This window comes from Seriola dumerili, unplaced genomic scaffold (genome assembly GCF_002260705.1).
Source record: "Seriola dumerili isolate Sdu_G_001 unplaced genomic scaffold, Sdu_1.0 BDQW01000111.1, whole genome shotgun sequence".
Classification (NCBI taxonomy): Eukaryota; Metazoa; Chordata; class Actinopteri; order Carangiformes; family Carangidae; genus Seriola; species Seriola dumerili.
In genome coordinates this window covers 1,816,578-1,841,527 of record NW_019174366.1, presented here as the reverse complement: position 1 = coordinate 1,841,527, position 24,950 = coordinate 1,816,578, and the positions used below count along the sequence as shown (strand labels likewise).

At 41.9% G+C, this 24,950-nt stretch overlaps 2 protein-coding genes and 1 pseudogene across 9 annotated transcripts in view; 2 read left to right on the top strand and 1 right to left on the bottom strand.

Annotated features, from left to right (window-relative positions):
- Positions 1–19,273, top strand: part of map4k2 (mitogen-activated protein kinase kinase kinase kinase 2) — a 43,231-nt gene extending 23,958 nt beyond the window's left edge. The window contains exons 9-32 of one of the 4 annotated variants that reach the window (XM_022747825.1): positions 1,229–1,360; positions 1,569–1,631; positions 1,727–1,808; positions 2,205–2,321; positions 2,857–2,935; positions 6,361–6,419; positions 6,518–6,567; positions 8,969–9,007; positions 9,452–9,485; positions 10,976–11,132; positions 11,248–11,423; positions 11,630–11,671; positions 12,081–12,165; positions 13,252–13,331; positions 13,920–13,980; positions 14,070–14,193; positions 14,323–14,381; positions 14,464–14,567; positions 15,392–15,569; positions 15,662–15,730; positions 15,816–15,902; positions 15,977–16,047; positions 16,173–16,228; positions 17,316–19,273. In XM_022747825.1, the coding sequence (XP_022603546.1) occupies positions 1,229–1,360; positions 1,569–1,631; positions 1,727–1,808; positions 2,205–2,321; positions 2,857–2,935; positions 6,361–6,419; positions 6,518–6,567; positions 8,969–9,007; positions 9,452–9,485; positions 10,976–11,132; positions 11,248–11,423; positions 11,630–11,671; positions 12,081–12,165; positions 13,252–13,331; positions 13,920–13,980; positions 14,070–14,193; positions 14,323–14,381; positions 14,464–14,567; positions 15,392–15,569; positions 15,662–15,730; positions 15,816–15,902; positions 15,977–16,047; positions 16,173–16,228; positions 17,316–17,403 (2,092 nt within the window). In that variant the 3' untranslated portion in view covers positions 17,404–19,273. Of the gene's footprint in view, positions 1–1,228; positions 1,361–1,568; positions 1,632–1,726; positions 1,809–2,204; positions 2,322–2,856; positions 2,936–6,360; positions 6,420–6,514; positions 6,568–8,968; positions 9,008–9,451; positions 9,486–10,975; positions 11,133–11,247; positions 11,424–11,629; positions 11,672–12,080; positions 12,166–13,251; positions 13,332–13,919; positions 13,981–14,069; positions 14,194–14,322; positions 14,382–14,463; positions 14,568–15,391; positions 15,570–15,661; positions 15,731–15,815; positions 15,903–15,976; positions 16,048–16,172; positions 16,229–17,315 lie in introns of all 4 variants that reach the window. The other 3 variants (XM_022747824.1, XM_022747827.1, XM_022747826.1) reach the window with 3 other exon arrangements.
- Positions 19,274–21,839: 2,566 nt separating this feature from the next.
- Positions 21,840–24,950, top strand: part of LOC111223628 (RNA-binding protein 4.1-like) — a 7,206-nt gene continuing 4,095 nt past the window's right edge. For 2 of the 5 annotated variants that reach the window (XM_022747864.1, XM_022747860.1), the window contains exon 1: positions 21,840–21,907. The gene's annotated coding sequence lies outside the window, so the exon portion shown is untranslated. Of the gene's footprint in view, positions 21,908–21,942; positions 22,188–22,246; positions 22,367–24,950 lie in introns of those variants that run through there. The other 3 variants (XM_022747862.1, XM_022747861.1, XM_022747863.1) reach the window with 3 other exon arrangements.
- On the bottom strand, positions 23,069–24,555 carry LOC111223583 (annotated as a pseudogene).

Sequence of the window (24,950 nt, the reverse complement as noted above, 5' to 3'; positions counted from 1 at the left end):
AAGGATACATTTGGTAATATTCTTTATTTATCTTATTGTCAACAAACAAAAAAAACAGACTAATAATAATAATAATGATAATAATAATAATAATAATAATGGAAAGCTTTATTTATACAGCACCTTTCACAACACAGTTACAAAGTGCTGTTCAAGACAAGATACAATTAACAAACATTAAAAATGAATAATAAAAAAACTACTTTCAAAAACAGTTTAAAGTTTTTACAACATTGGGCTGCAACAACGAGGTTCAGTAAAAATGAGATAAAACAGTGTAAAATGATTAGATTAATAAGAAACAGGAGAATGACTTAATGTAATAATAGATTGAAGACATTAGAAGTTAGGGTTAGGGTTAGTTAGGGTTGTCTTCAACAGCTCACCGATCTGATCTCCTCAGGGAGGATGTTCCAGAGTGGGGGGGCCTGAACAGAGAAGGCCAGGTCAGCCTTAGTCCTCAGCCAGGATTGTGGACTGGCTAACAGAGCTCTGGCTGAGGACCTCAGGTTGCGACTGGGCAAATATAGTGTCAGCAGGTCTGAAATGTACTCAGGTGCAAGTCCACAGCCTTAAAAGTCATCCATAAAATAATCAATTATAACATTTACCAGAGGCCAATGAAGAGACGCTAAAATGGGAGTAATGTGCTCTCTGCTTTTGGTTTTGGTGAGAAGTCGGACTGCTGCTGTAGTTTCTGTTGACTCTGTTGACTCAGACAAGTATAAAGAGAGTTGGAGTCGTCCGAACGAGGAATGTGTCCTAACAAGTGCTGTGTTTGTATCAAAAGCTGATATGTCTGATTCCTCAGTGCCACAGAGCTCCATTGTGTTCAACAACTATTAAAAACACCAAAGTCAACCACACTGTTACACTGGGTGATATGTTCCTTCATAACGATGAACACACTCTAGTACATTTTGACTCAGTCCCTTATATACCTTCCTGCTGTCAGAAATACTCACTAGAGCACCAAATGTGGATTAATCCACTGCTGAAAATAGTCCCCCCACAAACACTTCTGTTTCCTTCTGTTTGTTTGATAAGAACTAAATTGAGCAGCTTTATAATTACTGAAACTAAACTAAACTAAAATTAGTGAATAAACATCTTCATATTGGAAGTTGACCACAATGACTAGTTGATACTAAAGCATCAGTAAAAGGAGTGTTTTATCTGATGTTTCCTTCCTTTTGTGCTTCCTCTTCCTCTCTAATGGTCTGTGCAGGATGGCTCCAGAGGTGGCTGCAGTGGAAAAGAAGGGTGGGTACAACCACCTGTGTGATATCTGGGCAGTCGGCATCACCGCCATCGAGCTGGCTGAGCTCCAACCGCCCATGTTTGACCTCCACCCAATGCGGTGAGTCAGCACAGACAGCAGGAACACCGGCTCAGACAGCTGGAAACAGACTTAATGAACTCTGCATCGTGTCACAGCAGAGACATTAAAAGCAGAGATTTGTGTTATGTAACATTTCAGCTGCCTTGCATTTTATTCCCGGAGAGTCACTTGCAGATAAACAATTAAGACATTTTGCAGCCCGGTGACATTTAAAACAATGTTTCAGTGCCCTGATGTTGATGTCCAAGAGCAGCTTCCAGCCCCCGAGACTAAAGGATAAATCCAAGTGGTGAGTCAGATTGCCTGTGTTTTTTTTCACCCTTTAATCTGATCAATATCTTGTAGATATACAATCTATTCACACCATATTCCCTCTCTTTGCAGGTCTGCAGGTTTCCAGAGCTTTGTGAAGATGTCTCTCATTAAAAGTCCTCGTAAAAGGCCGTCAGCTGAGACGCTGCTGCAGGTGAGCTATTTCTTTACAGCTTGTCATTAATGAAACGTGGTTAACGATCCATGACATCACCTTCACATATCCAGGAAAGGTTCGCTGACTGCCACTCTCTTTTACCAGCATGCATTACATTCATACAGTTCAGTCCACTCATACTGGGAGCTGCCCAACGGAAGATGTTATGATGAAAGCCAGACCGATTCATCAATAATGAAAATAAATGAGTTGCAGCCCTAAATCCGAGACATTAGCAGTGATCCAGAGGTCTTGAACCAGCTTAGCAATGTCCTTCCAAAGTTTGACTATTAATTAGTGTGGCAGGCAGAGTAGATTTAGTAGTTTTTCAGTGCCATGTTGCCAAGTTTTCTGGTGGTTTTCAAGGCTGTGATTAGTAACTCCTTCCTCCAGCATCCGTTTGTGACGCAGTTACTGACACGTAACCTGGTGATTGAGCTTCTGGACATGGCCAACAACCCCGAGCTCCACTCCAGCCACACACACAGCCTGGATGACAACGACCTGGAGGTCAGTGCCACAAGGGACAGAACTGAAGAACTGACAAGAAAAACTAGACTAGTTTCAGATTACATCCCTGTTTCTCCAGAGTCATATAAAATATGAACCATTTGTGTGAAGTTTTGTCATAATTGCTGTGTGAGGTCTTGAGTAATGGCTAAAAAATGTTTTGTGAGGTCACACTGGCCTTTGACCTTTGACCACCAAAATCTAAATCCCAAAAACTAAGTGCCAAATGTGAAGAAATGACCTTGAAGAGTTCCAGAGATATTGCTACAAAGCCAAAACCGTGTTTTGTGAGGTCTCTGTGACCTTGACCTTTGACTTTTGATCACCAAAATCTAATCAGTTTGTCCTTCAGTCCAGGTGAATGTACTGACCAAATTTGAAGAAGTTTTGTCTAAGTATGTATAAGGTCAACAGTTTTTAGCCATCACTTCACACACTTCACATAGCAATTATGACAAAATTTCACACAAATGTTTAATATTTTATATGACACATCTGTTTTTTTTTCTGGTGTGTCTCATAAACGTGTTGACAGGTTGGGGAAATAGCTCCTGACAAGATCCAGTCAGCAGGGAAACACCTGCCTGTAGAGAGGACCCTGTCTGAAGAGCAATGTGAGGACACACACACACACACACACACACACACACACACACACACACACACACACACACACACACACACACACACACACACACACACACACACATTTAAGTTTAAAGGAACAGTCCAATATTTTGGGAAATTCAGACTTGGTTGAGGGCAACTTTTCCAGTTTTTGTGCATGTCCTGTCCTCCGGTATCTGTGTAGTTGAGCTCAGATGTTGACTGGCTGTGGGTGACACAGCTGGAGTGGTCCTGTCATCTCAGTCCAGTATGGATCAGTTGAGATCAGGTGACTGACTTGGCAGTGGCAGAGATTCCACCTCTTCGCCCTTTGGCTGCTATGTTTAGGCTCATTGTCCTGCTGAGTGAAGAAACGTCGTCCTCTGAGTTTTGATGCATTTGAATCTGAGCCACAGACTGCTCCTGTAGACCTGTTACACATCAACATGCTTGCATCATCACTGTGAGCATCTTAGCATGCTGATGTTAGCATTTTCCTTAAAGCCCCACAGAGCTGCTAGCATGCCTATAGACTCTTTTCTTGTTAAACTTTGGACAAGCTAGCTGTCACTACATAGCCAACGTTAGCATTAACAGCTGTTTATTTACCAGACTTGTTGAGAGCTTCAGCCATAGTTGTGTTTACAATACAAGAGGCATGTAGCATGCTAACATCAGGAGAAGAAAAGAAGTGATAGAAATAAAAGCAAAACAAGAGGGTTGCTTTCCACCTCTGGAGACAGCTGTTGGTGAGTAAAGGAATCACAACGTTTCTTCTAGACTGGTCAGTTAACAGCTGCTAATGCTAAAGTTAGCTATGTAGCAATAGCAAAACTTACAACTACCTCCTTAAATCTGAACGCCTTACTCTCAGGAAGAAAGCGGATTTGCATATTTCTCAAAACGTGTAACTGTCCCTTTAACTCACTTCAAACTACTTCATGTGCTTGTGTATTGTTCTGTGTGTAACATTGAACAGCCTCTGCATGTTCAAGTGCATTTGATGGCTTTGCCTGTGACTTCACGCATGCATATGTAAATATACTGTATGTTGGTTGTACTTGCTGATGAGACGCTTCATTGTCCACCTCGTCCCCCAGTATTCAGTGCTGTAATCTCCATAATATGAATAAGAACAAAAGGCCCTCAGTCAGCTTGCTGATGGCTGCCCTTGTTCTGCAGCCCGTCCATACATGTGGGACGGAGGCTGCGTCAGAGGATGGCACTGAGAACATGCCATTGGTGTGTGACACACAGTGCTACTTCTATGCACTGGTTAGAGTGACTTCATACTGCTCAGCTGCCATTAGGCTTCTTGTGGCCCAAGTGTTTCTAATGTGATAGTCGGTCTTCACACCCTACCCAGCACCATATCATAAGTCAACCTGGTGTTGTTCCCTTGCATGAAAGTGAATCATTCATAGAAACATAAACCACAAACACCTTTAACACCTGCACCTCAGTTTCACCAGTATGGGCTATGAAGGTCTCACACTGTCTCTGCTATTATTACTGCTACTGCTGAGGCTATTGCTGCTACCACTGCTTCTAGGATCATAATAATACTAGATAGGACTCAGTGTTGAACCTCAATACTTTTTCGGTAGTTAGTACTAGAAACTGTGAGTCACCGAAAGTCAGCATCAAATGTGTGCCAGATTTCTTTAATCAGACTATTCATTTTGTATTTACACAAAGTTTAGATAGCGAGATAACAAAATAAATAAGGCCCAAGTATGGGCCGGCCACATGTTTGTTTTCTTCTGGCCCAGTACAACCAAAGCCAGTTCCAAACCAAAATCTGGCCCATATACAGCATGTTCCAGCTGTCAGTCAATACCAGAAGATAACATCTGGACTCTGACAATCAGTCCATCAGATGTTAAAATATCTCTCAGGAATGAAGACTGACCTGCTTGTGGCATGAGAGGTAAAGTCAGGGGATCACCAGGGTCATTAAGGTGCATCCTCTGGGGACATGGACATGTATCACATTTCATGGTGAGGTGTCCAGTAGCTGTTGAGACATTTCAGTAAAAATCAAAAATGTCAACCTGCTGGTGGCGCTTGAGGCAAATTCAGGGGATCTCCAAAGTCCTTGGGATTTATCCTCTGGGGACCATGAATGTCTCCATAGCAACCCATTCAGTTGTTTCACTGTGGATCAAAGTGTTGGACTGACCAGCTGATTACAGACTGACATGTCTTTCCACAGAGCCATGCTATTAGAACATCCTGAGACAAAGAGCAAATAAATATATGATTTCAAATATAAGTTTTACCTTTACTAAACTATGGATGTCATTTAACAGCATGTGTGAGCTAACAGTCTATCAGGAGGCAAAATGGTTCTTAAAGGTAAAGGGGAAACGGAATAATGCAATAAAAACATTAGATATTGGGGAAGGTAAAGAAGCTAATAGCTTGCAGGGAGCAACAGGAAACATTGAAATAACAAGACAAGACCTCATGCAAATAATAACAGATGAGCTTTTGAATCAGGCTTCACCTTCAACCTCAACAACAGATCTTTGACTGACAAAGGGCACATCATGTTCACTGTGATGCAAGTTTCAAGTCTCTGCAAGTTGATTTTCATATCATAGTGAAACCACTAACTGCTCAAGACAGCTCACATCAAGTTATATACATATGATGGCAGAAAACTGGGCTGAGAGGCGGCAGCGGCTTCTGTCTTCTGGTTCACTAGTTTCATCATCGTCTGCTTCAAAGTCAAACTGTCAACCAGTGGCTCAGGTTCTCTGTGGTTACACAACGACTTCCTCCTGTTGGTCACGTCTCAGTCAAGTCACCAGAGAAACCAAAGCAAGACACTTGTCAGCAGAGGTACTGAAAATGGAGGTCCCTCTGTCTTAGCCTTTATTATAGTTACAGTGAGAGAGAGACAGGAAAGTGGGAGAAAGAGAGATGGGATGACACAGTATAAGTCCAGCTCCATTGCTCCAATGTTTTGGCATCAGTCAGTACTGGAGGATAACAGCCGGACTCTACCCACATGTGGAAGTGTATGGGCCAGACTCGGGCCGAGGACCCAGGCATGTGTTGGGCCAGAAGTTTGAACGGATTCAGTAAAATCGGTTACAGCAGTATCTATCTAAAGTTTGCTAACATCAGATAAGATAAGCCACCATGAGCTACTGTCTACGTGCTCAACTCTCGTGTGGGGTCACGGCTGCAGAAGCCAGTGTACCGTAGTGCTAGCCTTTTATTGATGTGATAGGTGATGTGTGGCTAAAGAGCATCCTGTGTCCTGTGCCCCGGCTCCGGCTGATTGATGCACTTGAGAGCTGAGTGTCGATCGGTACTGTGAACACGTGTGGCAGCACACTGGCCTGGTCTTTACTGTCTTACTCTGGAAAAACCCACACGTCTGTGTGAATGAATGAAACTCATCATCATGTTTTGTTTGCAGTCGACCAGGTGAAGTTTGGACCCCCACTGAGAAAAGTCACGGAGCCTTATCCTGATTTGGTAAAGCACTTTTTCTGCAAGATGTTTTTGTGACAGTGGCTGATTACAACATCAGAATATGAATGTGACCAAAGGTTGTGTGTTGCTTCTTTCAGCAGAGTCCTTATGATGACGACTGGAGTCTGTCTGGAAATGAAGACAACTCACCGTAAGACTTGTACCTTATGTTCTTGTGGGGAATATTATGGTTTTCTGCTGTTTAGATGATAAGGTTCTGTGTCATCGTTCTACTGGATGCCTCTCTTGGAGCAATCAGTAGTTAACAACTATGGAAAAAAATCTCAAATTTTTCAACTATATATTGTTATTATTTTTTTGTTTTGTGTCCAGTAGTGGCAACAAATCCACAGATTTCATCCCAGCAGTTGAAATGTTCAGATTTCTAACTGAGCATGGCTGTATGAAGAGAACTGGATACTGTGACGTCCCGTTCATTCATTTTTTTAATCAGTAAAAATCAGTAAAAATAAAATACCGATTTATCAATTACATTCAATTATTATAGAAATCAAATTTTTCTTTCACTGAAAAATGTATTTAGAGTTTTACAGCCTGTGATGATTGTGCAAAATCTGGGCGTCACGTGATCTCTAACCACATCCTAAATGCCAAAGAGCTGTGGGGATTTGAGGACACCACTGGGCACAATAACAGTCAGACAGGATCTTTAATGTGGATAATAAAACCTCAAAGGCAGCAGGGATCCTTCTCAGTGAGGCTGCTTTATTGGGATATTATTGTGTAATACTTTTGACTTATTAAAAGCAGCAGGATTAGGCATTAACAGACAGGGTTGGTAATATTTTTTAGAATAACTCGGGTAAATTACAACTTGGGTCTTACTTTTGTTGTTTTGGCCATTGTTTCTATCAGTTATGATAATATTGTAGTCACCATGGTAACCGCTGCCATCTGGGAACATGGTGCTGTCGACAAGTCAAAAAGGGCAAGAAACAGCATCAGTCGGGTCATCAGGTCGTCAGACAGGTCGGAAACAAACCTGTCCTGTACCCCAGTGATTCACTCTGTATCATGGACAGACTGTGGAGGAGCTCAGCTAATAATAATAATAATAATTAATTATGATGATAATAATAAACTTTATTTATATAGCACTTACAGCAGTTACAAAGCGTTTCGCACTTAGTAATAAAAATGCATGAAACTCAAACTAAAAGACAAATAAAACCAATAGGAATAAACACAAGCTAATAAAAACATCAGCCTGTACAGGTGGGTCTTTAAAAGTTTTTTAAATAGTGGTACAGACTTTGCTGACCATTGCTGATTTAGGAGTAGTTGGTCAGACGATCTAAGTGATGTTGGTGCAGAGAAGAGTATAAATTGAGAAATATAAGAAGGTGTCATGGAGGGCTGTGAATATGAGGATCTTAAACTAAAGTCTGAAACATACAGGAAGTCAGTGTAGTTGTGCTAGAATGGGGATGGTCAGACGCTGTTATGTTCTGAATCAATTCACCATATACCCGCCATAAACTGTGTAACCACATATTTGTCATTAAACACACACATACAGGATTACAAACTGGTGTGGGGCTGATGTTTGGTGTATTTACTGGCACAGTACAGGAACAGACAGCTTCCCTGAACAATCCGTGTCAGTTACACCAACTGTGATTCAGACTGTATGGAAAAGTAGAGTAGACAGCTAAGAGCTCCACTTCCTTCTACTTACACAAAGTTGACCGAACCTTTTGCAACAAAGAGACTGAATCTGAACAGGGACAGCTCCTGTTACAGAACGTTTTGGTGTTTTAATGAGTCAACAGCAGAGAGATGACAGGAAATACGAGGAGAGAGGGAGAGCGATGGGAAATAACATGCAACAAAGATCCTGGTCTGGACTCCAGTCAGGGCTATTGTGGTCTCAGCAACAGGGCCAGAACCCTGAGGTCATGTCCTCACTATTCTGGGAGATGTGGAGGCTTTTGCAGCCTCTCACTGTGTCGAAGGATAAAGGATAATCTTCAGTGATCAACTTTTATTTACAATGTTAGGCCTTGGCTCTAGCATTTATATGGAATTATAACCATGTTATATCATATCTGATTAATGAAATTAAACTAAATGTATGTAATAGACTAGAGGGGCTGGTCTTTGAATCCATACATATTTTGGGGAATATTTATATTAGAATATAACAACTTAAGTCACTTTTTGAGATGAAATTGACACATCAAGCTCCATCGTTTCATCCAAACATCTATTCTTATCAATAAAAACTCACATAACCACAGTATTTATAAAACCCTGTCCACAGCCCTTCTCAGAAATGAAGTTGGTGAGTATAATGTTCTTACCACTGATAGTGGTGATGGCCAAAACCAAGAGAATAAGAGCTGAGTTGTAATAAAGCAGTCTTATCCTGTAATTTGGAACAGTTATCAGCTGTTTGATTCAGTCCAAGTATCAGCATGATTATCGGTCTTCAGAGAGCGATAGGAGTCGACCTCTGGTTCCTTCCCTCCCATTGTGTTGTGGGCCATTCAGGCCCGTAGTCAGATAAACACCAGGTCTTCCTGTTGCAGGAGCCTGTTGGAATGTGTGGAGCAAGCTCTGCAGCTGAGGTAGGCCCCGCCCATCACCTCCAGCCTCTCCTAACAGCAGTGTCCCGCCATCCCACCTCAATTCACCTGAAATATACTGCTTGTGTTGATTTTTATTGTGTGAATAGCAGCTAATGGCAACATCTTTGACATAGTCAGCGGGTTTGTGTTCATTCTCTGCTAATCCCAAGTCCCCCTTCATGAAGTGGTGTGGCTCTGATTCAGCACAAACCCTCTGGTTCTCGGCTTGTTGGGCTTTTTGTCTGCTTTTTATTTTTGTGTTTGTGTTTCCTCGAGATTTTTGTGTATGTACTGCTGTTACCCTGCCCTCAGCATCTCCAGCATCTGCTTTTGTTGTTGTCCATCTTGTTGTCGTGACGATGTTGTTGATTTGGATCTCAGTAGATGAATTGACAGGCAGAGTTTAGAGCCTGATCAGAACTTTGTTGCTCCTTTGTCTTTCAGGAGTTTAACCATTAAGAGGGCGCCATCTACTGACGTAAGTGAGAACCACACAGCTATAAACCGGAGCTGTGTTCCAACTGCTTACTGTATATGTACGGCACTACTTTACAACAACAATAATAACCATTTATCGCTGTTCATTAATGAGTTACCAGTTGTAAATAATAGTAAGTCATTAGTAAGATTAACTTGATCTTGCCAAATGTGTTATAAATTGTTTATAACTGTTTATTTATGATTTATAAAGTGTTAACAACCGAATTAATAACCTAGTTATAAACCATTTATAAATCCTCTATAAGGGTAGTCTTATTGTAGAGTGGTACCCAAAGAACAGCCAAACTGATAAAAGTCGAATTATTTCACCCATAAATTCAACAATAGACTCCGACATTAAAGCTGACAGTGAAAACTGTGAATCTGTACTTGTACATACTGACGGTGTTATGTTCTCCATCAACTCTTTCAAATAACTTCAGCAGCTGGTCAGAGGTTTGTCCCGTTATTTTAACTTTAAACTCTTTATTTCCTGCTTTAAAATGCTGCATCAGAGGTGGAGACAGTTTACTTCTCTATCTATCTATATATATAGATATAGATGTATCTATATCTATATATCTATATATATATTTCGATATGACAGGAAATATCCCGATATCGGATGTAAACGAACAAGGCGTAGGTTTAGTCTCGACATTAGAAGGGACACAACACACCTCCAAAACAAATAGGACATTTAAATGCTGTCAACAGAATGGTTTACTTAACTATAAGATCTGAACTTACATTTAAATAACAACTATACACAGTAACAGATCAAAGATTAAAAGAAAGTAAACTTAAGGAAATAACTTGTTAATGGAAAAGAGAGAGAAACAAACAATATTTTTGCATGTTTTCATCCAACATCAAGTTGTTTATGTTGATGTTTATATCCAGAAGATGTTGCAGTTCACTGTTTCCCTTTGAGTTCACATTTCCAAGCAGCTCCACCTCGACCAGCTACAGCAGTGAAATGCTGCTAATCCACTGATGCATCAGTATGAACAATCTAATGATGTAAGGCTGGTGACGTTAGCTAGCTAGCAGGTTTTCATTTGAAATCAGTGTGGCTGCTGGCTGGTTAGTTTACTATTACTGACTCTGGCTGGTGAGAAAGCTCCTGATGTCTCTCGTCTTGTTATTGAATATCGTGATATTATAGTATATTGGCCAAAGTCTAGCGATAATTTCAAAGTGCGTCTGAGGCTAATCATAATCAGATTTTGAGGGAACACTTGATGAATGAAAGAGGAACTTAAATGTAAATTCTGACCTGTTGATGGTTGAGGTTCATCAGCATCATCTAGATTCATCTTGTCAGCCTCCATGAAGGTGTGCAGCAGTCAGTCCAGTAAAATACCCCCACAGCTACACATGTCAATACAAGAACATGGTGTATACTTTATAGTAAGTATATAGCATAGAGTTGGGACACATGTTGACACCTTCAGAGTGAACGATGTGTCTGCTGGTGTTTTTCAGGGAGGGAAGAAGAGTGGTCTGTTCAGTCTGTCCACAGCCTCCCTGCCGGCCTTCCGCTCTCTGACCCCCGGCACCGAGGACAGAGACCTGACGCTGAGACCCAGCTGCACGCTGGGCCCCGACGCCGCCACCTCTCCTGACTCCACCTCCACCACAGGTACAGCCCACCGCTCCGCCAGAGAGACCATGTTGTATCTCCAAACGTGTCGCCTTCATGTTTGACTTCTCTGAAGCTCCGACAAACATTACTTCCTGTTCCTGTCTCGTGTCAGTCCTGGCCAGGTGCTCGGCCACGCAGGACATCAGACAGCGCTGCAGTGATCCATGTCTGCCTGGGGGGGAAGCTGTAACAGCAGAGAAGAGGAAGGTCGCCACTGTTTCCTCCCCGAAGAGAGAGACACCGCTGTCACCTGAGTGGAGCACACTAAGGAAAAATACTGAGGACTCTGTGAGTTCAGCCGAACATCTGTATCTTCACATCAGTAGTGTGATTTTCTAACATAATAACTTCCTAATGATTTGGTTTGGATCCTTTAGAAGTCTGTCTGATGACGAATCATGCATCCAAACAAGATGTTAGTTTGTGATGCGTCTGATGTACAGTTTTATCCCCCCCCCTCTTGTTTTGTTCTGTGTAACCCTTGAACTTTCTAGAGGGCTGATTGTCATGGACTTCCTCCTACCCCTCAAGTCCATGTAAGTGTTAAATCTAACAGCATGTGACCTACAATGAGACTTGACCAGTGACAAAGAGCTGATGACTAACAAGATGTGCTTTCTCGCATTGAATGATACAAGCTGCACACTGTGTCTGAATCCCGTTCATGCTTTTTGTGGCTGTGGTTTCATCATATGCAAATACTTATAAATGTCTCTTGCAACATTTTATACTTGTTTTTCCAAACGTCAGCCTTGTGTCTTTGGAAACCTCAGTGTCTGAAGTTTCCTGCTTGCTGCTATTTGGAGTCATGTGAATGTGCCAAGAAGCCCAGTGACACTTTAAATGCAACACATGAAGTTATTATTATAATAATCATACATGCTTTTCTGTTGGAATTCATCATATCAGACCTTTAGTGATTCACTTGCTGTGCTGCTTCTGTAGATGGGAGCCTGCTTCTCCAAAGTCTTCAATGGTTGTCCTCTAAAAATCCACTGTGCTGTCACCTGGATTTTACCCAAGACAAGAGGTGAGACAACGAGGCCTCTTAATGTCCTCAAACTCTGATAGATGGAGTTTTTTTCTTCACATAAACTTTCACAATAACAACAGTCCCTGTGTTAACATGCACAATATTCAGACTCTAAGCTCGGTGTTGCAATATTTGTGCATATCAAAAAAACCTGTTGATCTCGGAGTCTTTCATAATCTTTGGAAATAGATGTGTTTCTGCTTCCGTCCAGAAATGTGGGCTTTTCTATTAGACATGCATCTCTATTAGAGGGTGACATGGGAGTCTCCCTTCCCAATCCAATGACAGAATTAAAAAATTAAAAAATTTTAAAAAAATCATAGAAGAATAACTCCCGTCCCATCCTGACCCCGTAGTGTGTTTGGTATTGGAAGATGTTAGCTGGCAGCTGCACACAGAGATGCCTCTAGTCCACGTCAGTTGCTGCAGCGCAGCGACTCACACAGGTGTGTGGCCAAAACTAACCGAGCGGTTGTGATGTACGAGGGAGCAGCTTCTCTGATTTTTTTTGAGGCTGAACCTGGCAACATCATGCAGCTGTCAGAGCAGACAGGAGAGGATGAAAAAGAATTTAAAAAAAAAAAAGAGCAGAAAGACTGGGAGATGGTGTTCTTTCATATTAGAACCACAGAAACTGACCTACTGTTGTTATGATTCCTGTCCGCTCCTGCTCACTTTTTTTTTGCTGTCTTGTCCCCGTCACGTGATGAATAGTGAAACTGATTCCCATTCAACAGGATTCCTGAAATATTGTCAGCCTGTAATCTCTATGCAAAGCCTTGCAGAAGAGACCAAACACAACACAAATTCAAAACATAACATTTACTTGTTTAGGAAATCATTGCATCACCAGTCCTCCTTGTCAGGACTTCAGTGTTCAGGTTTCTATTCATTGTACTGGCTATCCGAACAGAACGTGTTGTTTACATGACATTTACCGAACTCCAAACATCGTCATATAATAGCGGAATATCAGTGTGCGTGTGATGAATGTCGACATGCATGTATGTTGTGCTCTCTTTGTCTTATGGTGCAGTAAAACCTTTTCTTTTTGTCCCTTTGATAAACACTTTTCCCACGTAGATCAGCACCTTATTCTTGGGGCGGAGGAGGGCATCTACACACTGAACCTTAATGAACTTCATGAAGATACACTAGAGAAGGTAAGAGAGGGACTGATCCGTGTATTTAACATTGTTATACTGTAATACACTTATTGGACACCGTATTGGAACAAAAGGTGGTTCCTACGTGTTCTTGGCATCATGTAGTTCAAGGCCCAGAGAGACTCTGGCTGATGGTGGAACTGAGGATTAAGGAGGTTTAATCAACATGCAGCAAAGGGCCACGGGTCGGACTCAAACCCAGGCCGCTGCAGCGAGGACCCTGAGCTGAAAGCTTCACTAGTTCATAAAGCTTCACTTCGCCATCACTAGGGTTTACAAGCAGGCAGCTAGACTGACAGACAGACAGACGGACAGACAGGAACAACAGGAGAACACCTGGGAATATAAACACACGAACCAACAAGGAGCTGGTTTAAATTATGGCTGTGGGGATGAGGTAACTAGGAGCAGGTGTGTGAGTGGGCAGGGAAGCACAGGTGATTGAAAATAAGAAACAAGTGAACAGGTAGAGACAGGAGGAAACTCAAGAAACACTAGAGTCTCAAAAAAAAAAAAAAAAAACACCCAAACTTGACCTATGAGGAGATTACTGAAGACACTGACTGTCTGTGTTTCTTCCCACAGCTGCTCCCTCAGCGATGTACCTGGCTGTACGTCATGAACAACGTGTTGATGTCTGTATCAGGTAACAAATCCCTTCAAAATGATGGTTTTACCAGAGAACACAGAGCTCTGTTTATTATCTGCTGCTCTAAGAAAATCTCCATCCTGCAGGGAAGTCGTCCCAGCTGTACTCCCACAGTCTGACAGCCCTGTTCGAACAGAAAGGACATCTGCCGAAGAAGCACAGCAGTCTGTCGCTCAGCACCAACCGCTTCACTGAGAGGATCGGCCCCAGGTAGGACCTGACGAGTTACAGTTTGACATTTTAAGGGAGACATTAGAAGGAGCAGTGGTAGACATGTTGTAGTCTCACACGCGGTGGTTTTAAGTGACTGCTGAAGGTGTTCTTGCTGATGATCCACAGGAAGTTCGCCATATCTGTGAAGATTCCCGACACTAAAGGCTGTAGGACATGTAGTGTAGGTAAGCGGTGCAGAATTTACTCTCCAAGTTCTCTGTGTTTATTCAGTCATAACAGCAACAACATCTTGTTTCTCCCTCTCAGCAAGAAACCCGTACACAGACAGTACGTTTCTGTGTGCGGCGGTTCCGTCTGGCCTGGTTCTACTGCTGTGGTATGAGCCTCTCCAGAAGTTCATGCACCTAAAGGTTTGTGCAGACTTTAACTGGTCTTCGGGGGAAAACATGGCTGCTTCGTATATTTCTGTTGTAGGGGTTGATATATATATATATATGATATATTGATCAGCTGTGTTAATGTTTGATCTGAGGGGAGTTTTCGGTGCTGCGCTCTGCAACTCACCTCGGGCACATCTCTCATCAGCTGGTGATGTGTCAAAGCTGTCGGTGGCAAATATCTACTGCCTCCAAAAGAGGGCGCCACAGGACCGATACATCCATACAGATACATAGACATAAAATCAGAGACAGTTGAGAAAGACGGTGCACTTACAATCATTTCCTGTACCTGTGTCACGTGGGTTTGTCCACCTCCAGCAGCGGGTCTGAGTCTGGTTTCACCGCTGCAGTAGCCCCCCGCCGACGCTTTCCAACCGCAGACGTGTAGAGAGACCTGTACTGCAACCATGAATTAAAGTTCAAACTGAAATATACCCTGTATTTCTTTTCTTAATAATACTGTTATTGTTAGTATTAACTGTTTTTGGAGGGAAAACAGAGAGTATCAGACTGATATGATCTCGTTCTGGGTTGATCAGACATAAGCTAGCAGATAAATTCACACTGTAGCTAGGTTTGTATTGTTGTTATGTTTTGACATGAACTTGGGATGACTTAGGAAACAGATACTTTAACACTGGTGTGAATTGTTTGAGAAAAAATTCCTGGTGAAAAATTAAACACTGATCCTCGTATGTCATACTTACCGGGTATATCTAAAAGAGTTTCAGTCTTATTCTTACCATCGTATAACCGGACTGACCTTCATTTGTTGCCGTCTCTTTGACTTGCAGCACATAGCGATACGGCTGCCGGACTGTTTGCCCGTGTTTGAGCTGCTGGTGTTGGTGACAGATGAGTTTCCCCAGCTGTGTGTTGGGGTGAGAGACTCTAGCAACGGGAAGCCCCCCGCCGGCCAACAGCTGGAGTTTGATATCATCGAGCTGAACGGCACCGCTGTCTCAGTACCGGGTAGGACTGACCGCTGCGTTTCTCTGCCGCTGTGTGTGTGCAGCTCGGCTCAGAGCTGAAGCTAAACCGTGTGTGTGTGTGTGTGTCTGCAGATAGTGGAGCGCTCAGGGCGGTGCAGGTGACCCAGCTGGACAGAGACACTGTCCTCATCGCAGTAGAAAGTAAGTTACCTCGACACATTCTTCCGGCCATCTCTCATACTGACTCATAACATACTGTATCTCCATGTGGATGCTCATTCCACAGAAACTGTAAAGATTGTGAACCTGCGGGGTCTTCCATCCAAAGAGCTGGCTGCTGAAATGCTCTTCGACTTCCCCATCGAAACACTAGGTAGAAACAATCATGTGAGACAGAAACTTGATGTTTTGCCGCTGACAGTTGAGTGACATAACGTGTTCTAACAGTCTGCTTACAGGACAGTGTGCTGGCCTTCTGGAAGCACGGCCTCAAAGGGAGGAGTTTCCACTCAAATGAGGTGATTACATACAAGATTTATGTATTTATGTCAGGCTGAGACGGAGTCGACGTCGCGAGTATGTCATTCACTCTGATTTGCACCAATGTGTCTATAAAAGGGTGAATTTTCGTCTTTATCTACAGATAACGCAAGAAATTACTGATGAGAGTCGAGCATTCAGAGTTTTGGGAACAAACAGGTACGTTGACATCAGTCTGACAATATCAGTGTCATTCACTGTAAAGTGAAGCTGTTGGAGAAGGAAAGTAGTTGTAGTGGTAATAGTAGGAGTAGTAGTGATGTTTTTGGTAGTAGTATTACTAGTATCATTATTAGACATAGACGGGCAGACTGGGGTTGCAACACATCTTGTCTCTCAGAGACCAACCAAACTTTTACATATTAAACTCACACCTGTCTGCTAATGACTCATACCATTTAAAGATTGAAGCAACTGACCCCAAACCTGAGGACACTGTTTTGAAAATATGCATTGTTTTACAAAACTATTATAGTACTATTTATTTGTGTAATGATATTTATCAAAGAACAGCTTTTGAGTTTTGTCTTGCGTAGAACATGGAACCTACCTTCAGTCAAAGTAGGCACAATTTATCAAAACAGGCAAATACATTATAAGACCATGAGAGGCCAACAATTCACAAAATAACTATTTTCATAAGTGTTAAAAAGGGGCAATTATTGTTGCATCTGTTCTGCTATGGGACAAAATTAGCTGCATATTTTGCTTATTTCGAACTAAAAATGTTAAAAACACTGTTCTGTCTGTTTTGATACTTATTCTATGAAATTGCTTACTTACTTTTTATTTTTCCAAAACAAGTTTTTCTCAATAAATGCAGCAGCGGATGTTGAATGTGTCTTCTGTCTTTCTGTTACTAGTGTAGTGGGGGTAGCGGTCTTCAAGTAGTTTGAGTAACAGAGGCAGGACTAACAGGAGTGGTAACAGAATTAATAGCAGTCATGGGATTTACAGTAGTAACAGTACTAGTGGTAATGGTATGAAGTTGTAGTCATAGTAACAGTGACAGTATAATCATCATTAGGAGTAGTAGTAGTAGTAATAGTTGTAGTAGTATTTACAGTAGTTGGAGCAGAATTAATAGTTGTGCACATCGAGATTGAGTATATTATGAATGATAAAGAGTACAGTGTCATTCTACATAAGTACTTAATAACATTGGATATTTTAAGATTGACAATCATAGACTTTGATTCATGTTGTCAGGATGAGCTGTAAGATTTGTCCCCCTCTCTTTGAACAGGGACATCATCCTTCAGAGCACACCCACAGATGACCCCTCAGCACTGAGCAACCTGTACATCCTGACTGGACATGAGAGCAGCTACTGAGAGGAACTGGGCCGTCTTCTTCAAAGAAGAATAAGAACGCAGATCTCTTCTGCAACCCTGTGGTGGAAATTATCCTCCATGGCTGAAGTTGTAGCAGTCAGACACCAGCACCAATTAATCCCACCACCTCTCTGCTGTGAAGGACAAATGTCAGTATGGGATCAAGTTGCCCGCTCAGACTCTGACTGTATTTTGTTGAGAGACTTGTCAGTATGCTAAGTGAGTTTCTAACTCTTGGGTGTGCTAATTAAAGTTGCTAAAGCCAAGATTTTCATGTAAATACAATTCATCCTCCCAGCCTAAATCAAAGTTTGACTGCTACAGAGAAGACAGCTTGAGATGCCATAGATCTACTGCTGTCAGTACAGACCATAGACTGTAGAAAAACATAGACTTTGTTGAATTTGAGTTTACTGCTGTTGTACTTTGGCTTCACTACTCAGCCCTAGGATTTGCCTGTTTTTACTAAAGTGTAAGTGATAAAGTGTAAAACTGAACCAATTTCCAACCCCACTTCATGGTTTCACTCAACTTTCAGTGTAAAGTGAGATTTACAGTTACAGTTAGCATGAGGATTTTACTGGGATACCATATGTTGTTGTGTGCTAACTCAAGAAGTGATGAGGAGTTCAAATTTGACTAGATTCTCTAAAATTACAGATCGAAAACACCCAGTATCTTGTTAACAGTTTGTAGAAAGAACAATGAAAGAAACCTTCAACAAGAAATACATCGCCTGGTTGAAACTAGCTTATTATCTGGTTAAAGCTATCTTATGTTAGCAACAGCCGAATGTTAGCTAGAATGCTAAAAAGTGTGTGTAACCACATTAACTTTTCATGTGTATATATTTTTATCTAAGATCATGTAATTTTGAAAATCACATTTAAATGTATATGAAGATTGTAAATGTGCTATCTTAGCTTAGCAGCTTTACATTATGTGCCACCATGTTGAGAGTTCCTCAATTTTCTGAATTTAAAGGGTCACTCCTGTGTCTCTACGTCACCCCTCCATCACTCTTAATAATTCTGCTTATACATAGGCTAAATGTACATTTGATTACATGAGGTGCCATAGAAACAACTGTAGCCTACTCCTGATTGTTTGACAAAAATACAAATTCCACAACATTAGTTTTGTGTGTAATGATATTTATGTTATTTATGGAAAGGAAACTGTATTAGTAACACTCACCTTTCCCTGACAGATACTTGAAAGACATAATATGCATATGGGTTTTTGTTCTTTGATGTTTTTGTTGTTCTTGTGGATAAAATGTATGTATACAAAAATACAGTATGCTCTTACAGTATGGAGGGATTGTAATATGCAGAATAAAGATTTTAATATCCTTTATAGCTAAAGCAGATTTAGATACAGCAGCTTCAGAAAATATTCAAACCCTTTCACTTTTTGCAAACTTGGATTTGGGCAGTTTATCCTACTCTTCCTAACAGATCCTCAGCTCAGTCAGATTGGATGGGAAGGGTCTGTGAACTGTCATTTCAGATCTCTCCACAAATGTCCTATGGGGTTTAAATCTGGGCTTTGGCTGGGACACTCAAGGGCAATCAGAGGCTTGTCCTGAAGACACTCCAGTGCTGTTGGCTGTTTGCCTCAGGTCATTGTGGAGCTTAAAGGTGAACAGTTGTCTCAGTCTCAGGTCAGCTGGCTCTGGAGCAAGTTCTCTTCAAGGACATCTCTGTATTTGGCTGCATCCATCCTTCACTCAGCTCTGATTAGTCTCCTTGTCCCTAGTGCTGAGGAGTCCCCCATAGCAAGATGCTGCACCATACTTCACCATAGGGATGGTATTATCCGGGTGACGAGCAGTAAGTGGTGTTCACCAGATGAAATGTTTGGAGTTCTGCCAAAAGAGTTCAGTTTTTGTCTCATCAGATCAGAGAGTCTTGGTATTCCTGCTCTCAGAGTCTTTAAATGCTGTTTGTCAAACTCCAGCAGACTGTCATATGTCTTTTACTCACAGTGTCTTCTGTTCAGTCTTTCTATGATAAAGGTCTCTAAGGAAACAAACAATGGGTCTTCGTGATCAATGACATGAGGCTGTGACAACTGAGCATGTCCTTATATCATTCAAGAAATTTACAAAGGAAGAACAAGAAATGATGACACAATTATGGAAAATAGGGTGGGAAGAGGTTATTTGGGTTTTCGAGGACAACTGGAAAGACGGCTTTAAAATGACTGGGAGACTAAAAACGGAAGGTGGCGGTAACGTTAGATCACAACAAAGTAAGGGATGGAATTAATCTGAAGTTATGTTTAAATAATCTAAAGGGAGTACAATACTTTTGTTTTTGGGAGTACGTTTGGCCCAGGGACTAACATGGTGAGAGCGTATCAGAAGTATATTGAAGCAAAGTAAGAAAGTCATGAATGTCATAATGTGTCTGATGGGGAAACTGATGTTGCATGACTGAATCATATGTAGTGCTAATCCAGGCAAGGACTGATTATAGTATGTGAGCATATGGCTCAGCAGCCAAGTCTGTGTTGTCAGACGTGGATGTTATTCAGACTCTGAGGATTTGCTGGGGAGCAGTTAAAAGCGTAACCGTGTGCTCTTTAACTTGAAGCAGGAGAAATGCCACCGTGCCACTTCATAGGAAACAGCTGACAGACAATTACTTGATTAATCTAAGGGGACACAAAAAGAGTAATCCAGCTAAGAGGATGTTGGTAAAGGGGGAAAGCGCAAATAAGTTTTGGGTAGGTAGTTAGGGATGGACAATAACGAAGTACATTTACTTGAATACTGTACTTTTCCAGAATCTGTACTTTACTTGAGTATTATTCTTTTTGTAAACTTCTGACTTTTACTCCACTACACTTACAAGACAAATGTTGCACTTTTGGCTCCACTACATTTCTATGAGGTACTCTTACTTTGAAGCAGAGCTTTTTGTCAGTGAATGGATTTTCTCTTACTTTGAAAATGTTATAGACCATACACTGTGTTCATCACAGAAAAACCAATCACTGCCAACTCCTCCACTGTCAGTCATGTTTGAACCTGTCAGTGTCCTAACGATGGCGGTAGATAAAGATGAGGCAGAAGATTCTTCACCAGAGACCTTGCTCTGATCTGAAGTCTGTTTGAAGGTTTAGAAATAAAGAAAGATTCCTTTAGTTTGAAATTTTTGCTGTGTTCACCACAACCAAACTTCATCACTGACTAAAAAAACAAAGAAATACAAAAATGACAATAGCTCCTTTAGTTGATTCAATGAGTTTTTATGTCCATGTCTACAGTCTTTTTATTTACAAAACAACAATGAGTTGACATAAAAAAGTACTTTTAAATACTTCAGTATTTTTTTAAATCAAGTGCTCCAGTACTTTAACTCAAATAAACTTTCAATTGTATTGGAGTAATATTTGACCAGGAGGATCTTTACTCTGAATCAAGTAATGAAGTTGTGTACTCTGTCCAAATGAAAGTTCACTAAGTGGCATTTTGTCCAACTGTGTTGTGGCCTGTGAGACCAGAATGGGTGCTGCAGAATGCTTGTGTGGACAAGGAGTTACTGAAATAAAACAGCGGCTATAGTTCAGGAATATTACAGTGGAATTACAGTGACTGTATGTAGTTTTTTTTTTACTGATGGGTCAAACGATCCACTAACAGGGGCAACAGGGGCAGCGGACTGGGGTCAGTGGGAGGGCAGATATTTTGAGTGTACATGCTGTTGAGTTATTTGACTCAGCGTCAGCACTGTCAACGGTAAAACAGGATCACCCAGAAGGACCTAATATATGAACTACTGTGTAGTAATTCAAGGTGAGCCAGTCAGGGGAAACCATAACGTACATGTGGGTACCAGCACACAGAGGAATCCTGGGGAATGAGGATGTTGACAAGTTAGTGAAAGAGAAGGTCAGGAGGGGAAATGTGGATATTAATATTAAACTTTCTACAGCACAGTGAGTTTCGAGGGAAATAATGGAACAATAACAGCAATATTGGGACAATGCGACAAAAGGAAGACACTTAAGCCAACATGAAAGTCAAACGAAGTAGGAGTGTTGAGAAATAGAGAAACCAAAGGAGAAAATAATTATGAGTAGATGAAGAATTGGTCACAGGAGCTTCAATGGTATCATTTATCAAAGGAAAACATTCAACTGGTCATTGTTACTAGTGTCCTGATTTCATGTTGGAAATATGAAGAGGAAAGAAGAGCAGAGATAACAAGACCACTAACAGTGGAGACCCGAAAATCTGTCCCTGAGTGTGAGGGCATGGTGGAGGGGAGAAAATGTATCTTTAGGTTTTTGAAAGCAAGATTGTAATTGATGATTAAAACCAGAGGAAGGCAGCAATGCAACACAGTGGATGCCAACGACCGTTAAACCCTAAAGAAGAAGACGAGGAAGAACACAACATCGCGAATGCCAACTGTCGTAAAAACCTCAAAGAAGAAGAAGCAGCGCCATTTCACTTTCATTCATTGGTGTTGAGGCCTACATCACTTTGTAGGTGAGTTAGAGATTAAAAAGTCCGGGGAGATACATTTTAGGAAGCTGATGACTGATAACTGTCGTCGTAGCGTTGGTATAGATGTTCTCTGTAAAGATATGGACTGACTCAGCGGGCGACTGTTTGCAAATAAGTTCTCAGCTAGTTAGGTAGCTAATATAGTAGCATCCTGGATTCATTACTTAAGCATTAGAACGCCAGTACACCGGAATTGCTCACTCAACACCAATTAATGGAGTTTACAAAGGGCTTGATCATCCAGACAGTTTCGCCAGCTTAAGTATGTAACATACAACGAAAATACTGACAGCGTTAGTGTTAGCAAGCTAGCTAGTACGACTTGCTTGCTGACGTAAAGCTTACATGAGATGTTTACCTCTCTACGTTAGCAAACAGTAGAGAGTGGGTGATGTGAAGTTCAAACCATCGTGCTGTGGTTCAAAACTGTACTTGATTTTGGTGAGGATATTGTGTTGAATTCACTTGATATGTTTACATTTGAGGTACAGAGCATGATACAATACAATTTATCTACTTTGATAAAGGTATTTAGGCAGTAGTTACAGGCCCGTGCGCTTCTTTTCAACAGTTAGTATACAGCAGATGTCCGCTGTGTAACCCCGTTTGACCCTGTCAGACTCCAAAACCTCGGTGTAGTTGGTCTTAAACAACTGGTCTTGATTTTGAACTTTTATTATTGCACCGCAACAATGAAGTTCATTCTACTTTATTTTATGGTGTAAGACTGTGTACAGGAAAGTGGTCTGCGACTTTTGGATCCCACTGTACATATAATTGCAAACCAGTCCACCCATATTGCATTCATGAAAACACACCAAACAGCAGTAGTTTAAGTGTAATTAAATCCTGTGACACATTTGTGTACACTCAAGCCTATGTCATCTAATAAAACAGCCTTGCAACAAATTCTACCTGTTATTAAAGTGACAATGTTTAGGTAAGTCTAGTCTTTAGATTCTGCCCTCTCCTGTCCTCACTGATCTAATTGGGCAAGTATTTCTGTTACTGATAATCGTGCGGCATATATCCTTGGTGGTCGTAGGAATTGGCAATAAATACTATTGTGCCGCACAAAATCGACGGTGACAGTCGTTGGAGGTTATTTTTCGCTTCGTAGGCCGTACCCGCCGCAGAGACCGGTTACTCGTCTTCATTGTGCTTGCGGTCTGTAGCATACGTAATGGCCGCTCGCAGCAGCCGTTGAAGGTGGAGGCAGTGGCCGACGTCATATGGAGTCATATACTTGGATGGAGAGCTTTGAAAGGGAGGAAAAGGAGGGGTGTGGGGTGGGGGGAGATAGGGACATCGCCCGATCCTCGAATAGCTTGAGCCAAGAGGCGAGCCTCTGTACTTATTCTCATAATAGTCAACACTGCTATAGGAGACGGTCATTACGATCATAGCTGATGGCCTCTCAGGATAGGAGGCTGCTGCTCTGCTGACATACCTATCCCCCAGCTCAGAACCGTAGCCACTGGTCCTATGGCAGGGACAGGCGGCAGCCCACTCTACATAAATACCCTGACTATACGCAGAGCCACCATGTAATCAGCTGCTGGAGGTGAGGCCATCCCGTAGCTGCCCCTGCCATAACGTGGGGGACCGCGTGGGGGGCCCGGCCGCTGCGACCTCTCATGCCGTCACGATAGGGCTACCGTTGTTCACCGACTTGACGATCTTTCGACAGTGACCAAGTTTCCCCGCAGACATAGCAGCAGGTATGATCTCCCATTCCTGGGGCAGTGGCGAAGCCGACTGGTGGACAGCTTACGCTCAATCACTTGCTTGTAAGGAGAGAGAAACACGCATGAGACCTGGGGTTCGTGACACGAAAGGCTCTTAGCGACTATAAACACGTTAAATGCATTTGACCGACATCATTGAGCGAAGCGAAATTAACTCTTCAGCGCAGTTACAGGTGATTTTTATGCCATGCTATACACCAGAATGCACTGTCACTGGTTTTAAGGATATTGCCAAGCTACATGTGATTACTTTCAGTCCACCTGGTCAGTGAAGGCAAAGGTTATCCACACTTTCTCTTTATGTGGAAAATATCTGGTAGAGGATCGACGAGAGCAGTACCGGAACAAGAACAGAATCCAAACTCGTATCTACAGAGAGTAAGCAGCTAATGCTCACTGCCCAAGGTTCACCTTGAAGGCTGGTGTTGTCCAGCTTCCTGATGGCGTCATGGCATCTCCCATGAATCGGCCTGCCAATGATTGTGATCAGTTCACTGTTGTCTCCATGCGATTGCTCATTCGCTTCATGTGACAGCCATATGTCCTTCACTATGTCACACTCCACCACTGCCAAACTCTTCAACTTGGCCCGCAGAACATCACAGGTGACCCCTCACCCCAGGTTGCTGACAATGCAGCTTGGTGGTGGACTTGGGGCCTCCCTTTGCTCATCTCGACGTTCATTGATTGCGCCAGCCATGCAGCGGTGTGATGGAGTTTTGAATGGCCTCCTCTGTTCAGACATGAAGTTTCATGTGTACAAAACCTAAGTTTTTCCACAATGTCACATTCTGAGACTTTGCGTACTTCTCCAAAGAGTTCACGGCAGCTCCTCGGGTGTGGTACTGCCGGCAAGATTGCCAAAATAAAAATTTTCACCATGATGAACTTCTGCGTATCCTGTACGAACCAGAAAATTACCTCAGCTTACACTCACTGTGTAAACACAACCAATATTAATGATTACTTAAAATGTGATGCAAGGGTCATACCCACTCTCATTCAAACAAGGAAAGTGGTGCAATTAATAAATATTACTCAGCTACCTGTTTATTAAATACACAATTGCTAAAAGTAATTACACAACAGTTGCACAGACACTACCCCTCATGAAGGTTACAATATTCAGTCTTTGTCAAACTGTTTTAGAGAGGTGTTGCCTTAACTCTTACTCATGTTGGATGATGTTTGTGAGGCTGTTGACTGTACTGTATTATATAGAGGTGTTGGTTATTAGTGCCTCTTTTCTCCTGAGAGGAAACGGGGTGGACAGAAGT